We start from the raw sequence: 16,154 nt of genomic DNA on the forward strand, positions 1-16,154 counted from the left end.
AAATGAGAATCCATACCCTGTGATATGGTGTAGGAAGAATAATGAACTAGTCTGAAGAATCCCCAGATTGCATCCCACCTCCCAAGCTTTGCAGGCAGCCGTTTGACCTGTCTGGGCTACAGTATCTAGCTTGGACTGTGTCTCCCCAGATGTATTCCAGAAAACACTCTTTTTTCTCCTGCAGGTGGCTGTTGTGGGGGTGGGGGGAGGAGATTCATGATGAAATAGATTTTAGAAGTTGTGTATGTTATATCCCTTGCAATCCCAGTTTACATAGTATATTTGTGTGTGCACCATGAATCCTGACCATGTGCCAGGACGCTTTCCTTCTGCTAGTGCAAATAGACAACACACACTATGCTTTCATAAGGATACAGCAAAGCAGGGGAAGTTATTAGAGGTGACTAAGGATGGGGGACGGGGAACATTTATTTTGGACCTTACAAAAGACTCCAAGGAGTTCTAAATTAACAAATCTGTTTACCTTTGCTCAAAATGCATTTCCTAAACTGTTTTTTTTAGTTGCACACCTATTCACATGTCATGAAGTAATGTATCATGGGACACAGTTTGGGAAATGGTGGACCAGGTATTCACCCAGGGTCTGTGAGCTTTATAATCATAATTCCTGATTTGTCCAATGCTCATTTTGATCTTCTCCCTGGAGCATGTTGTGAAGTTACAGTGTATGCTGACCAGACACATTTCACTCCACATTGATCCAATTTTTGCCTTTTTCAAAGCATTTTGTTAGACAGATACTGTAAGAAGGAGATGGAATGAGGGAGCTAACTGCCCAGTATGTAATTTAAAGACACACGTAAGTAACTTTAATACAAGGAAGAAAGTGCCATCAGAGAGGTACAGTTAGGTAAAATACAGGCAAAGTTCAGAGCAGTGGTTCTCAGAGTACGGTTGTCCCGGGACCAGCATCTCCAGGGAACTTGCTAGAATTAGAAATTCTTCACCAGCTGGTCCAGAAACTCTGAAGTGGAGCCTAGCCCTACCATGATTCTGATGTTTGCTAAAGTTTAAGAAACACCCCTTTGAACTGGAGCTCACTTTTGAATGGGAATCTCTGGGATTGCTTCATAGAGTAGGCAGCATTTTAGTTTCCTCTAAGAAGATGAGTAAAATGTGTAGACATGAGCAAATAGAGACCTGTATTCTTGGAGGAGGAAGATAGCAGTGAGTCACATTCACGGTAGAGACCTGAGGTCCAATTTAAGCTTTTTTACTGGCAAGCTGTGTGACCCTGTCCAAATCACTTAACCCCTCGCAGTGTGTTTCCTCCACTTTAAAACCAGGGTGTTGGACGAGACAATTTTATGACCCTTTTGACTGTAAAGCTCAGTGAGTTTACATGGCCCTGGTTCCATATATCATGATATAATCTGAATAATGGCATGACATGCATTATTTGTGACCTGAATGCCTAGTATATGCTCTTCTGCACTCTCCAGCCACAATGGTTTGTATTAAGAGAACTACAGAGTAAACATTTTTTCTTCTCTTCAGGCAGCCATTAGCATCAGCCAGAGAGTAAAACTTTATTCCCAAATGTGTCATACAGGCAGTCTATAACTGATTTCAGGAGCAAGGACCCAGAACATCAAGTAGTGCCATGAGGACGGTAATTTGAGCAGTGTCAGAATAGGCTGCTCTGGAAGACAGGGTTTAGCAGTATCTGGCTGTTCTGGGACTCGTCACAGCAAGGAGAAATCCTGCTAGAACTCCTCAGGAATTAAATGCCAGGTCTGAGGAGGAGCTCACTAATGCAGCTGTAGTTTCCTGACTTTTAAAATATACACGCAGGCATTGGATATGTTACAGAGCTGTGGCAACAGCCCTTGACCCGTGCCACCAGGCACAGGCCTTTTCTGGCACTGACCCCAACACAGGGTGGGAGTCTAGGGTCTGTGAAAGGGTGGCTTTCATATGAGGGTTGGGCTACCCCAGGGGTAGTCTCCCTCTTGACCCTTTATCCTTAACCCCGTTTTCATTTGTTTTCTGTTTTGTATCCCTGCTTCTGAACACCTTAATAATTGTAATGTCAGTTAATGTTTATGGAGCATTTACTCTGTCTGAGACATACTTGCAAGCCTGTTACATGACTGTGGAAACTCTTATAATCACTATTTTATTTTATTTTTTTTTAATTTAATGTTTATTTATTTTTGAAAGACAGAGACACGGAGCATGAGCAGGGGAGGGGCAGAGAGAGAGGGAGACACAGAATCCAAAGCAGGCTCCAGGCTCTGTGCTGTTAGCACAGAGCCTGCTGTGGGGCTCAAACTCATGAACCGTGAGATCATGACCTGAGCTGAAGTCGGATGCTTAACTGAGTCACCCAGGTGCCCCAATTTTATTTTTTTTAATGTTTATTTATTTTTGAGAGAGAGAGAGACAGAGAGACAGAGAGACAGAGGTGGGGGAGGGCTGAGCGAGAGGGAGACATAGAATCTGAAACAGGCTGCAGGCTCCAGGCTCTGAGCTGTCTGCATGGAGCCCAAAGTGGGGCTCAGACCCACAAACCATGAGATCATGACCTGAGCCGAAGTTGGACACTTAACGACTGAGCCGCCCAGGTGCCGCTATAGTCGATATTTTAAAGGTAAGGAAGCTGAGACTTAAAAAGGTTTAAGTATCACCCCAATGTCCCCCAGCAGTAAGTGACAAAGCCTGGATTCAAGTCCGGTTTCTCTGACCTTTGGGTCTACTATAGCAATCATTTGTTTTTAGTAAAGAAAAGACATCTTTACCTTTGGTGTGGCTTTTGCTATTGGAAAAGAAAATGTCTGAGGAGATTGTAAACTCCTCCCCATCCCTATCTTGTGACTTACAGATTTTGTCTTTTCTAAAAACCGCCTTAGTTAATGATCTTAATAGCTAACCGTTGTATACTTAACCATGTGATGTGAACTGTTTTTTAGATGCTTTATATTTATTAACTCAAATCTTATTTGGTAGGCACTATCATTCCCATTTTAGGGTAGAAGAAACCGAGGCACAGAGAGGTTAAAGAACTTGCCCAACGTTACACAGCTAGTAAATGGTAGAGCTGGGATTCAAACCCAGGCAGTCAGGTGTCAGAGTGTGTGCTCTGGACTCACCGTGCATACAGCCCTTGTGTGGGTGTCACGGGCTCTAACACAGATCATCTTCATGCAGGACGCAGTGAAGGGGAAGCCCAGCAGATACGGACTTTGCTCTTTGTTTTACAGCCCATCCTAGCACATTTCCTAAGCACTATCTCTGTCTGCCAGTAAAACCCTTTCAAAATATGCAAGATAAGAAGAGATGGAGTGAAAATAGAATGTTTTTGTAAGGTGCCTTTTCTGCTGTTCAGAAATCTCAGCTATTTAAGGAGGCCAGTTTAATGCTGGAGGAAAACAGCCTCACCAGGTGACCAAAGCAATCAGTGGCCCGTGCTGAGTCAAGGCGCTCCCAGAGGCGTGGCCCTTGTAAGAGCTTTCTTGGCCCTTGGGGTCACTTGCATTTATTCACCCCTGGAAAGAAAAATCTGCATGCCCTTCCGAGTCTCGAGTCTCAGTGCTAAGATCCTTCTCTCAGAGCTCACTGGGCAGGGGGGGCACATCTGACTGCTCTGAAAAATAAATGTCTCCAAGATTGATGGCCTGATGATTTCTTTGGAGATGATATCAAAAAATATTGATTATGTTACTAAGTTGTACAAAATAGGCTCTGAGGTTGGGAACTAAGTGCTTTGTTTAAAATAATCCAGAAGCAGGATAAATCAATGTGCAGAGCATCTAAAACACCATAACTATCATATTGGCTTTGCAAATAGCTTGGCTTCAGTGTGGAAAGTGTACTATTTTTTTTTTGAAACAGTTTAACAGTTGTCTTAGCATGCTAAAAAAAAAAAGCCAGAATCTTATTCTGGTGTTTACTTTGCAGAATTTTACAGAATCCCCCACTATCAGGCTTCATTTATTGTCTAAATCAATGGGTAAAACTGCAGGGTTTTTGTTTTTTTTTTTAATGTTTATTTATTTATTTTTGAGACAGAGAGCATGAGTGGGGGAGGGGCAAAGAGAGAGGGAGAGAGAGAGAATCCCAAGCAGGCTCCACTCTGTCCGAGCAGAGCCAGACACGGGGCTTGATCCCACGAACTGTGAGATTATGACCTGAACTGAAATCAAGAGTTGGATGCTTAATTGACTGAGCCACCCAGGCTCCCCAGAAAACTGCAGGGTTTTTTAAAATTAGTTGGTGCCAGATAGGACTATTTTTTTTCCCCAAGACTAAAGATCCAAAACCTGATGACCTATTTTGGTTTCAACAACTGAATCTGACAAGCTTAGTCCTGCTCAGGTTTTTGGAGTTCGGTACAGATTTATGCACGCAGTGATACTGTTCCACTTCAGTGTGGTTTGTAGTATTTCCTATTCACATTGAAGACCACTGATTCTATTTTATAAGGAAAACATTGCAGCAGCGTATTTTGCTGAAAGAAAAACTCGGTCTGCAAAAGTACCACTTTTCGAATAGTGAAATCGAATGATGTTTTTTTCATGTTATGACAGCATTCTGTGCTTTGAAGGATTTACCAGAATGGTTTGTAGAAGTAACTGTCCCCCAGGGCACTTAAAGGTTTATTTACAGTTAACTACTTAGAGGAGGGAGTAGCACCAGGAAAATTAATAAGGTGTCAGAAGACAGCCATCGCTGCCATGTGATGATAAACCTCGTCACTAAGATTGTTACATAACTCAAAGAAAAACTAATTCAATTGACACACGTTTCCATTTGGGATGAGTTCTGAACCTGGGAGTCCTGAGACCTGGTATGAGTGAATCTCTTCATCTTTCTGGGTCTTAGTGTCCTCATCTCTTAACTCAGGAGATCAAATCAGATGATCTTTAAGGCTTCTTTGAGTTCATATAATTTCTTGATTCTGTTTCCTGAGGTAAGACGTGCGTATTTTCTGGGATTTGGAAACGGACCATGTTAAAGGCCTCTGGGCCTCTGGGCCTCTGGTTACATCAGTACCTTAGTGCTCTGTTCAGCAAACCAGTATGGTGCCCTCCTGCATGACATGTACTATGCTGGGTGCTGTGAATAGATTGGTGCACAAATGCAGCTCCACTCTTCAGTCAGGGTTTAAAATGGGGGTGGGGAGTGGACGAAGAAAAGTTGATTTGAGCTGAATTTACCATCAGGGCTGTTTTCTTCCCTGATGACCATGGAGTCCAGACTCCATGGGCAAAGCATCAGCAAAAGCTGTGCCCTCGGCACAGACCAGCGAGTGAGAGGTGAGGCAGAAACAGAATTTGTATTTCCCTGGACATACTGGGAGTAACCCCAGTTTTCTAGTTTGCGAGACTATACATGGCCTTAGATCATTCCCTAGAAGGGCCTTATCTCCTTCTGTTATGTCCCTAGTGAACCTAAAAATACCTCCTCTACTTTGGAGCGTTCTCCAATGATGAAATAGAGAATCTATTGAGTGATATGGGGTATTAATAAAGCTTCTCCTGGTTTGTATCTGTGAGCCCTAAAGAGGGCTCTGTCACCCCAGGTGTCAGATGAGTGTGCTCCACGAAGAGGAAGCTCTAATTGCACTGGTCCCAGGGGGCTCTCCATTTCTCCTGGGTACCACATTTGAGCCTTGTGCATCCAAGCTGCTGCTTCTCACACTTAGCATGTGAACCATTTCCTAAGGACGGACAGCCAAAGCCATTGCATGTGAAATTAACTTCTCTCCTTTTATAAAAAGTTATCTCGTCTTTCTACTTTTCATTTGTACTGTCTGTTCTGCTTATGAAACCCCTATATTAAACTGCACTCTTTCTACTTGCGACTCTATTTCCCGACTTGCTTCAGCAGGTGATAGCAGCAAATCATATCTCATTCTCAGTCAGAACCAAGAAAATACATGCCAAGGAATTTGCTTTAGAGTCTTCTGTAAGGCAGGGTTGGAAAAAAAGAGATGAGAAAGCCTTGTGAGGGTCTGGGGAGGGCTTAGGTTCTAATCCAGACTCTGCTACCAGAAGAGTGAAGTCGGATATTCTCATCTACTAAAAGGGTGTTATAACGTGTGCCTTGCCAACCCTGGGTAGGAAAGTGTTCTATAAACTACACAAATAATTTATAATAGTTTAAGATGTTAAATTTCTGTGGGCTATTTTTCAGTCGATAGCCAGATGGTAATTGTAACTAGTTTAGAAAGGAGATAACCAAATAGAGTCGTTAGATGGGTTTCATGCTTTTTTATCAATGCTGAATGGTGACTAGTTCAACAGATTTAAATTATGTCATAAGTGCTTCTAGAGGGCCTTAATTCTTGGTTACAGGTTATTTAGAGAGAATGATGATGTGATGGGGAAACGCGTACATTTTAGGAGTAAGAAAAACCAGCGTTTGGGACCCTGCTCTGCTCCTTACCTGCCGGGAAACATTGATGGAGCCAGTGCTCCCACCGTGCAGGTTAACTTCTCTAACCTGCAGTTTCCTAACACGTAGGTGGGTGAAACCATTTAGGGCTGTTGTAAGGATTAAACACAACAAAGGGGAGATATCGTATACAGTGCCTGAGTGAGAGAGTGGACAGAAGCGTTCGTTTCCCGTCCCCTCTTATCTCCACATTCCCTGCAGAAGAGAATGTGAGGGTCCCACAGTGGCTGTTTCTTGGTGGAAGAACTCCAAATTGGGGGATTCTAGAAACCAGAGCTGTGAGAGTGTCAATAGACTTAGCTGTTCCTTGTTAAATTAGCCCTTTTATCCACCCTCTGTTTTAAATACTGGACAGATTTTATTGATTAAAATAGGAAAGTGTTTTTATTTCTTAATCTATGTAGTCATGGGGCTGTGGCAACTATGAAAATTTAATAGTGACTGTTGAAATGAATTGGAAGCAATTTTTAAAATTAGTTTTAAGAAATAAATCTCATATAATTTAGATTTTTCTGGCACTGAATCTTTCTTACCTCCTATGTTCTGGGTAGCATGGTCCACACATGGCTATCACTCAGATTATGTACCTCCTTAGGGATTGTCATCTCTGCTTTCTTTATTCAGCCTCATGGTACTGGATTATGCATAAATCTTGATCAGTTTTGAAGTCAGCACAACAAAAGATGATAATGCCTTATAAGAATTCTTTTAAAAGTTCAGTTATAAAGGTAATTGTGTAACCATTGATGACCAACATTAATTGGAAAAATATTAGAAAATACAAAAACCCCTAGCTCCCACAACTCAGTTAGTCCTTTTTATTTTTACTTCTTTAAAGTTTGTTTATTTTGAAAGAGAGAAAGAGCGTGAGCAGGGGAAGGGCAGAGAGAGGGAGAGAGAGAATCCCAAGCAGACTCTGCACTTAGTGTGGAGCCCGATTCGGGGCTCAGTCCCACGACCCTGGGATCATGACCTGAGCTGAGATCAAGAGTTGAATGCTTAGCTGAGTCACCCACGTGTCTCAAGTTCTTTTTAAATGTAAATTTGAAATTGTGCATTTAGATATTTAAGTAATAATAGAATCATAACCACACATACTGATTTTTAAAATGTTTTATTTATTTATTTTGAGAGAGAGAGAGAGAGAGTGAGAGCAAGGCGGGGGGGCAGAGAGAGAGGGAGAGAGAGAATCCCAGGCAAGCCCCACTCTGCCAGCACAGAGCCTGACAAGGGGTTTTAACTCAAACCACGAGATCGTGACCTGAGCCGAAATCAAGAGTCAGACACTTACTGACTGAGAAGCCCAGATACCCCCACATGTATTGTTTTATATTTTTTTCCACTTAGCATTATATCTTACCATATTTGAAAATATACATTTTAAAAAGAATTATTTTTAGTAGCTGTGTAGTATTTCACTATATGAATGCACTAGAAACTATTTGATAAGCAGTTAGTGTTTTTTCAATCCCTTTGTCTTTTAAACTTTACTGTACTTTTTTATTGTTTATTTATTTTGAGAGAGATAGGGAGACAGAGAGAGCATGTGCGAGTGGGGAAGGGCAGAGAGAGAGGGAGAGAGAGAATCTCAAGCAGGCTCCATGCTGTCAGCACAGAACGTGACATGGGGCTCAATCCCATGAAACATGAGATCATGACTTGAGCCGAAACCAAGAGTTGGAGCCACCCGGGCTCCCCTAAACTGTACTTTAAATGTACACTTGTCTATTTCCACTGGATAATTGCCTAGCAGGTAATTCTAAGTGACAGGTAAATGCATTTTTTAAGGCTTCTAGTACATTTCTCAATTGACCTTCGGAATGCAAGAAATCTTGTCTCAACGAACAATTGCGGCAGCAGCGTAAAAGTGGGATTTAAAAACCCAAACAACATCAGGTTAAACCCTAGTGACTCTGAATTTCTTGCCGTCTAGTACGATGAGGTTTCTAACTTTTTCTTGTATTGATGTTTTGGTAAAAAAAAAAAAATTATAATGAAGTTTTTAAAAAGCACTGTTTCTTCACGGTGCATTCCTATACCTTCTCCCACTTTTCTGTAGGTTAATTTATCTTTTCTCTCTCTTTCTCCCCCCCCCCCCACCCCATTCCAGGATGGAGGTATGATACGATGGATATAACTATGGGATACTGTGTGGGTACACGGCCTCCTCCTTCTTGCCTCATTCTCCTGCTTCTCAAGCTTTTGGCCACAGTCTCCCAGGGGCTTCCGGGGACTGGGCCCCTGGGCTTCCACTTCACACACTCCGTTTACAATGCTACCGTGTATGAGAACTCAGCAGCAAGGACCTACGTCCACAGCCAGGGTAGAATGGGCATCACCTTAATAGATCTGTCCTGGGATGTCAAATACAGAATTGTATCTGGAGACGAGGAAGGCTTCTTCAAAGCAGAGGAAGTCATCATTGCAGACTTCTGTTTCCTCAGAATAAGAACTAAAGGTGGCAATTCGGCCATATTGAATAGGGAAATTCAGGACAATTATTTATTGATAGTAAAAGGTTCTGTCAGAGGAGAGGATCTGGAAGCATGGACCAAAGTGAACATACAGGTTTTAGATATGAACGATCTGCGACCTTTGTTTTCACCCACAACATACTCTGTTACAATCGCAGAAAGCACACCTTTAAGGACTAGCGTTGCCCAGGTGACAGCAACAGATGCCGATATCGGCTCCAATGGAGAATTCTACTACTACTTTAAAAACAAAGTTGATCTCTTTTCAGTTCACCCCACAAGTGGCGTCATCTCTTTAAGTGGGCGGTTAAATTATGACGAAAAGAATAGGTATGACCTGGAAATTTTGGCTGTGGACCGGGGGATGAAGCTCTATGGAAACAACGGAGTGAGCAGTACTGCGAAGCTTTATGTTCACATTGAACGTATAAATGAACACGCCCCAACTATCCACGTGGTCACTCACGTTCCTTCCTCACTGGACAGAGAGCCGACATACGCTGTGGTGACAGTCGATGACCTTGATGAAGGGGCCAATGGAGAGATTGAGTCTGTTTCCATTGTCGCTGGGGATCCTTTAGATCAGTTCTTCCTGGCTAAGGAAGGCAAGTGGATGAATGAGTACAAGATTAAGGAGAGAAAGAAGGTTGACTGGGAGAGCTTTCCTTATGGCTACAATCTCACTCTTCAAGCAAAAGATAAGGGGTCACCTCAGAAATTTTCAGCAGTAAGGATAGTCCACATTGCCAACCCCCAAAGAGACAGTGTCCCAGTTAGATTTGAAAAAGAAATGTATGATGTGAGCATTAGTGAATTTTCCCCTCCTGGTGTTGTGGTTGCTATAGTAAAATTAAGTCCCGAACCGCTAGATGTGGAATACAAATTATCTCCTGGTGAGGATGCACAGTACTTCAAAATTAATCCTCGGTCAGGTCTGATTGTCACAGCACAGCCACTGAATACTGTTAAGAAGGAGGTTTATAAACTGGACGTGACAAACAAGGAAGGAGATTTAAAAGCACAAGTTACCATCGGCATAGAAGATGCGAATGACCACACCCCAGAATTTCAGCAGCCGCTGTATGATGCTTTTGTGAATGAAAGTGTTCCGGTGGGCACAAGCGTTCTGATGGTTTCAGCTTCTGATAAGGATAAAGGGGAAAATGGGTACATCACCTACAGTATTGCCAGTCTTAATCTGTTACCATTTGCCATTAACCAGTTTACAGGTGTTATTAGCACAACTGAAGAATTGGATTTTGAATCCTCTCCAGAAACTTACAGGTTCATCGTAAGAGCCTCTGACTGGGGTTCGCCATACCGCCATGAAAGTGAAGTCAATGTGACTATTCGAATAGGAAATGTCAATGACAACAGCCCTCTTTTTGAAAAAGTGGCTTGCCAGGGAGTTATTTCCTATGACTTTCCAGTTGGGGGTCACATCACAGCTGTCTCAGCAATTGATATTGATGAACTTGAACTTGTAAAGTACAAAATCATCTCCGGAAATGAACTTGGTTTCTTTTATTTAAACCCAGACTCTGGTGTTTTACAGCTTAAAAAGTCACTGATGAATTCTGGCATCAAAAATGGTAATTTTGCCCTCAGGATTACAGCAACCGATGGAGAGAATTTTGCGGACCCCATGTCTGTTAATATTTCAGTCCTGCATGGGAAGGTGTCTTCAAAGAGCTTCAGTTGCCGAGAAACTCGTGTGGCTCAGAAGCTGGCAGAGAAGCTACTCATTAAGGCAAAAGCAAATGGGAAACTGAATCTGGAAGATGGATTTCTCGACTTTTATTCAGTTAATAGGCAAGGGCCGCATTTTGACAAGTCATTTCCTTCTGACGTGGCTGTGAAGGAGAATCTGCCCGTTGGTGCTAACATCCTGAAGATCAAAGCCTATGATGCCGACTCTGGCTTTAATGGAAAGGTGCTATTCACAATATCTGATGGGAATACGGATAGTTGTTTTAATATCGATATGGAGACTGGGCAACTTAAAGTCCTTCTGCCTATGGACCGAGAACACACAGACCTCTATCTCCTTAATATCACCATCTACGATTTAGGTAATCCACAAAAATCTTCGTGGAGGTTGCTGACCATCAATGTGGAGGATGCTAATGACAATAGCCCAGTCTTTCTTCAGGACAGCTACTCAGTTAACATTCTTGAAAGTTCAAGTATTGGTACTGAGATTATTCAGGTGGAAGCCAGAGACAAAGACTTGGGTTCTAATGGTGAAGTGACTTATTCAGTCTTGACAGATACTCAGCAGTTTGCTATCAACAGCTCAACTGGAATCATTTATGTAGCCGACCAATTGGACCGGGAATCTAAAGCAAACTACTCCTTAAAAATAGAAGCTAGAGACAAGGCAGAAAGTGGCCAGCAGCTGTTTTCGGTTGTCACTCTTAAGGTTTTTTTGGATGATGTCAATGACTGTTCCCCGGCTTTCATTCCCAGTAGCTATAGTGTGAAGGTTCTTGAAGATCTCCCTGTTGGCACTGTCATTGCTTGGCTGGAGACCCATGATCCAGATCTTGGGCTAGGGGGTCAAGTGCGCTATTCTTTGGTCAATGACTATAATGGGAGATTTGAAATAGATAAAGCCAGTGGTGCCATTCGCTTGAGCAAAGAGCTGGACTATGAAAAGCAGCAGTTCTACAACCTCACGGTTCGGGCCAAAGACAAAGGACGACCGGTCTCTCTGTCATCTGTTTCCTTTGTTGAGGTGGAGGTGGTGGATGTCAACGAAAACCTCCATACTCCCTACTTCCCAGACTTTGCTGTCGTTGGATCTGTAAAAGAAAACTCACGCATTGGAACAAGCGTACTGCAGGTGGCTGCCCAAGATGAGGACTCTGGGAGGGATGGAGAGATCCAGTACTCCATCAGGGATGGCAGTGGTCTTGGAAGGTTCAATATAGATGATGAGAGCGGTAAGTTTAATATTTTGTGCCACAAGTATTGTTTCACCTCTCGCGAATTGTATGTAACATTGGAGAAGAGAAGGAATATTCTCACACTGAAATAGAACGACAAATGAGGTTGCATTCGGTGCAGAGATGACACAAGTAAAAGCTTTATCTCAGAATGCATCGGTTTGTGAGAAGACATGTTTATACAGTGGTGCTAACCATGGTTTTCAATGGGAATCCCTGTGTTTTGTTTCTCTTGTTCTGCACTATTACCAGCTTATCTTTTGATAAGCGTAAGTAATTTTCACCTCTGTTGATTGCACTTCTGACCTTCACTCAATTAAAGGCCCTGATAAAGTAAATTACATTTGAATTGGCTTTAAATTAGAAGTGTGAAATGGATTTTCAGATGGATCTTATACACCAGTCTTTCCCTTTCTAGTAAAGCTTTGCTGGAGTGATATTGCAGTAGTTGCTTTCATGTTTCACAGGCACATCTGGCCTTTGAACGACAGGCATTCACACTGTGGATACTCAATTAATATATGGCAGTATGCTTCCGCCAGTGTTTTCGTGATCGGCTAGAGGGGGCATGTTGTGGATTTTGCTGATAAAAATTGATTTTAAGATTTTATTTATAAGACTTGATTGTTGTATGGAGACATTTTAAAATATGGGGCAACTTTACCTCAATATTTTCATTGTCCCCCACCCATTATATTCACACACACACACACACACACACACACACACACACATTTTCTGTTCTTATTATTGTCATTATTTATCTTTAAATGTACATGTGCCCAGACATGTGCATATGTGTGTGTGTTTCATGATTAGCACTGTGCATTTTCTAGTGGTCTTCAGATTGTAGTCATCTCATGACAGGGGTTGTGTCTTCTCTATTCTTGTGTAAATGGTAATATTAGCACTTCACAGCTTTCGGGGTACATTAATATATATTAACACACTGCAACACTCACTGGGTGCTTTGCTCCCAGTAAGGATAATGGTGATTAAAACAGGTAGTGATGATTAAAACAGGTGTTATTATAGTGATAGAAAAAGAATTTGAGGAATTGTATTAAATATTGGATAGAAGTTGCAAAACTGTACCATCACAAATTTAAACTGTAATTTTTATATACATGGACTGTAATTATGGCCAGTGTAAATTGTAAAATTGGTCTCCATAGCCATAATGAAGGTAAATATCAAGAAAATTGTGTTCTGATTTAGCCACACACTCTATTTTATTATATATCACTTTTCATTCCACTGGAACGTATTTTCATTTTTGAAATACAAAATGAGAAGGGAAGGGCAGTATCTTTACCGAGCGTCTACTTTCTAGTAATACTTTGCACTGCTACCAGTGACTTCATGAATACTGAAGGTGGGCACAACATTTTATGAAGACTTTTATAGTAAGGTCTTATTTAATTCTCCCAACCGCCCCATGAGGTACAACTAATAATCATCAATTCATGAACTGATACGCAGAGAAGACAGATGATTTGGAGCCTCATTTCAAACTCAGCTCTAAGTAACTGCAGTATTCTATGCTGTCTTCCATTTAAAGACATGTATGGACTTCCTCATGTTTCTAGGTACACTTGAATTTGGTGTTGATCTAAAATCTATTAGGTAATAAGTGTTAAACTGTTTTCAAAGTCCTTACAGCCCTGGGTTCATTGACTGATGGCACTGGCCCTTAGTCCCCCTTTCTTTTTCAAAACTCTCAGTCTCATTGTTGGTGGCTCTCCAGTGAGAGAAGCTTATCGTTGGGACTCAGGTGGATGTGTGTAAGGTAGGTCAAACAGGAAGGCATCAGGTGGAATCATTAACTGCTGCTCCCTACAAGACTACATCAGCCACGTTGAGTTGTTTGTATTTGGAAGTTTCGTCTTGGTGTAGCTTGATGCAGGGAAGAGCAGCAGCAATATGGTGAGAGTAGCCTAGATTTTCCCTACTGGTACCATGTTATTTTGTTCTCATCTTGCGTGTGATTTCAGAAAATACATGTATTGTTTCATCTGATGATATAGCTTCCCTTGTAATTCTTGACTCCAAGAGTTTGGTATCCTTTGCCTCTATTTAAAATAAACAAACAAACAAAAACAACAACGCACTGCTCTTTGTTCCGTTAGATTCTGGATTGTATAAAATAAATTTTGCCATGGATGATAATGTCACTACTTATATTTTGACATTGCTTTGTTACTTAAAATGCTCTCACTGGTAAACATTAACTCCTTTGGGTGAAAGACTAGCTAAATGAGTTGTGGGAGGTCACAGACCCGTTAGTAGGATATAGATGGACCTAGAACCCACTTGTCTCCTCTGTCCTAACTCGGTGTTCCTTTCTTTGCATTCCTACACATTCTGATTTACTTCCCCAGAGAATTTTTAATTTTTAAAACTATTGCAGCAGTTTGTATTTATTTATTAAAAAAATTTTTTTAATGTTTATTTTTGAGAGAGAGAGAGAGACAGAGACAGAGACAGAGCATGAGCGGGGGAGGGGCAGAGAGAGCAAGAGAGACACAGAATCTGAAGCAGGCTCCAGGCTGTCAGCACACAGCCTGACGCGGGGCTTGAACTCACAAACTGTGAGATCATGACCTGAGCCAAAGTCGGACACTTAACCGACTGAGCCACCAAGGTGCCCCTATTGTAGCAGTTTTTTACCCCCTTTACGGATTTCCCCCTCTCTTAGAAAGTATAACTATGTTTTTCTTTCTGTTATAGAAAAAAATACATTATGGGACTGGGTGTTGAAATTTTTTATGAATTTCAGAATTTCCATGTGATAATATCCTTAACCATCTTACTTTCTCCCCTCTCCCCTTCTGTTTATTTTAAAATGCAAGCCCAGAAAACTGACGAGGAGTGATTGCCAGGACGTGTGCCAGGGGGATGCTGGGGTTGAGGAGAATTTTGGCCAATGTATGTCCAACAGGAGAAGTCATCACCATGGTGCTGTTGGGTTTGCATTACCGTTGAAGCTTCCATCAGCTCTTTGCCTCCAAGTGCTAAAAATCACGGCCTGCACTCCTGGCAGAATGAATGGCTGTTTAGCCCTGCAGCTGTTACTGAGTCTCAAGTCCAGACTCTATTGTCTTCCTTTGGTCCTTTTGGCATGGAGTGGGCTAAACTTGTTTGGGTTTTTGTCTTTCAAGAACCTTTAAGTTAGCTGCCAAAGGTTATTTAATGGCTTGCATTGTCTAGTGGTTATCAAACTTAGGAGTACACATGAATCAGCTGGAGAATTTGGTAACAAATACAGATTCCTGGGCCCTTTCCCCCAAGATTCTGATTCAGTAGGTGTGGGGTAGTAGCCCGGGGATCTTCATTTAAGCCCTCCAAGCATTCCTTCTATGGGTGCCTTGGAAACCCTACCCTGGATTTACTTGGACTCCTTAGAGACTGTCTCCCAGATTGTATCTTTTCTGCAAAGTCCTTTTCCGTATTCTTTTGAAAGGCAGGAAATTGAGCTCATATTTTAGATAAATTTCCTTCCTAGTCAAGTTTTACAATCTGAATAAATCTTCTATTATTCATTAGTGGTGATAGTTTTCTGAATGCCTTCCCGATGGATCAAAAATCTATTTCTGTGCTTCGGTAATTGCTGTGCTCCTGTTTTGTGAAACTGCATATGCCGGGATTAGTTGATCCATTTAGTAGTTTTATGTTCTTGACTTTTTTTTTTTTTTTTTTTTTTTTTTTTTTGGTGCTCAGCGAACAAAACCATACCTTTGAAATTTTTTTACCACGCACAGGCATTTAATAAATGTTTAATAATGTTCACAGTAAATGGATTAACTGGGAGGCCCCCAGCTACAGTGGATTTGATCACAATTTAAATTACTAGTCTGGAAGATGCAATTTAATCATTTTTCCTTCACAAAGAATGCATTCTTATTCTTTGACACAACAGGAATTCATATTCTTGACGACTCAGAAGTTTTAGAAGGTTTAGAAAGAGCACATTGTATTTTTTTTCAACTGTGCTTTTCTATTAGATTCTTTTGTAAGCTGCAAACTAGAGCAATGATTTCATTGTTTTATTTATCTGAGGTTAAGGAAATATTTTAATTGGGATCAACACTTTCTAGTTCAGCGCATTAGTCATGGATGATTGGGGAGATATTTTTGCCGTCCATTATTGCTCATTATATATATTTTTTTCATTTACCAAGTATCTATTATGTGCCGGCATCATGCTAGGGGCTTTGTGGGTGCTGTTTCTAATTGTCACAGGAATCCAGCAAGGTGGGGGTTCATGAGACTCATTCAGTCAGGGTGACATATCTAGGAGTTTGTCAGAGCT

General features: G+C 41.5%; 1 protein-coding gene across 5 annotated transcripts in view; it reads left to right on the forward strand.

Annotated features, from left to right (window-relative positions):
• FAT3 (FAT atypical cadherin 3) overlaps positions 1-16,154 on the forward strand; it is a 668,217-nt gene that overhangs the window by 139,416 nt on the left and 512,647 nt on the right. For all 5 annotated transcript variants that reach the window (XM_078433002.2, XM_078433004.2, XM_078433003.2 and 2 more), the window contains exon 2: positions 8,531-11,839. In XM_078433002.2, the coding sequence (XP_078289128.2) occupies positions 8,548-11,839 (3,292 nt within the window). In that variant the 5' untranslated portion in view covers positions 8,531-8,547. The remainder of the gene's footprint in view (positions 1-8,530; positions 11,840-16,154) is intronic.

This window comes from Panthera onca, chromosome D1, assembly GCF_046562875.1.
Source record: "Panthera onca isolate mPanOnc1 chromosome D1, mPanOnc1 haplotype 2, whole genome shotgun sequence".
NCBI lineage: Eukaryota > Metazoa > Chordata > Mammalia > Carnivora > Felidae > Panthera > Panthera onca.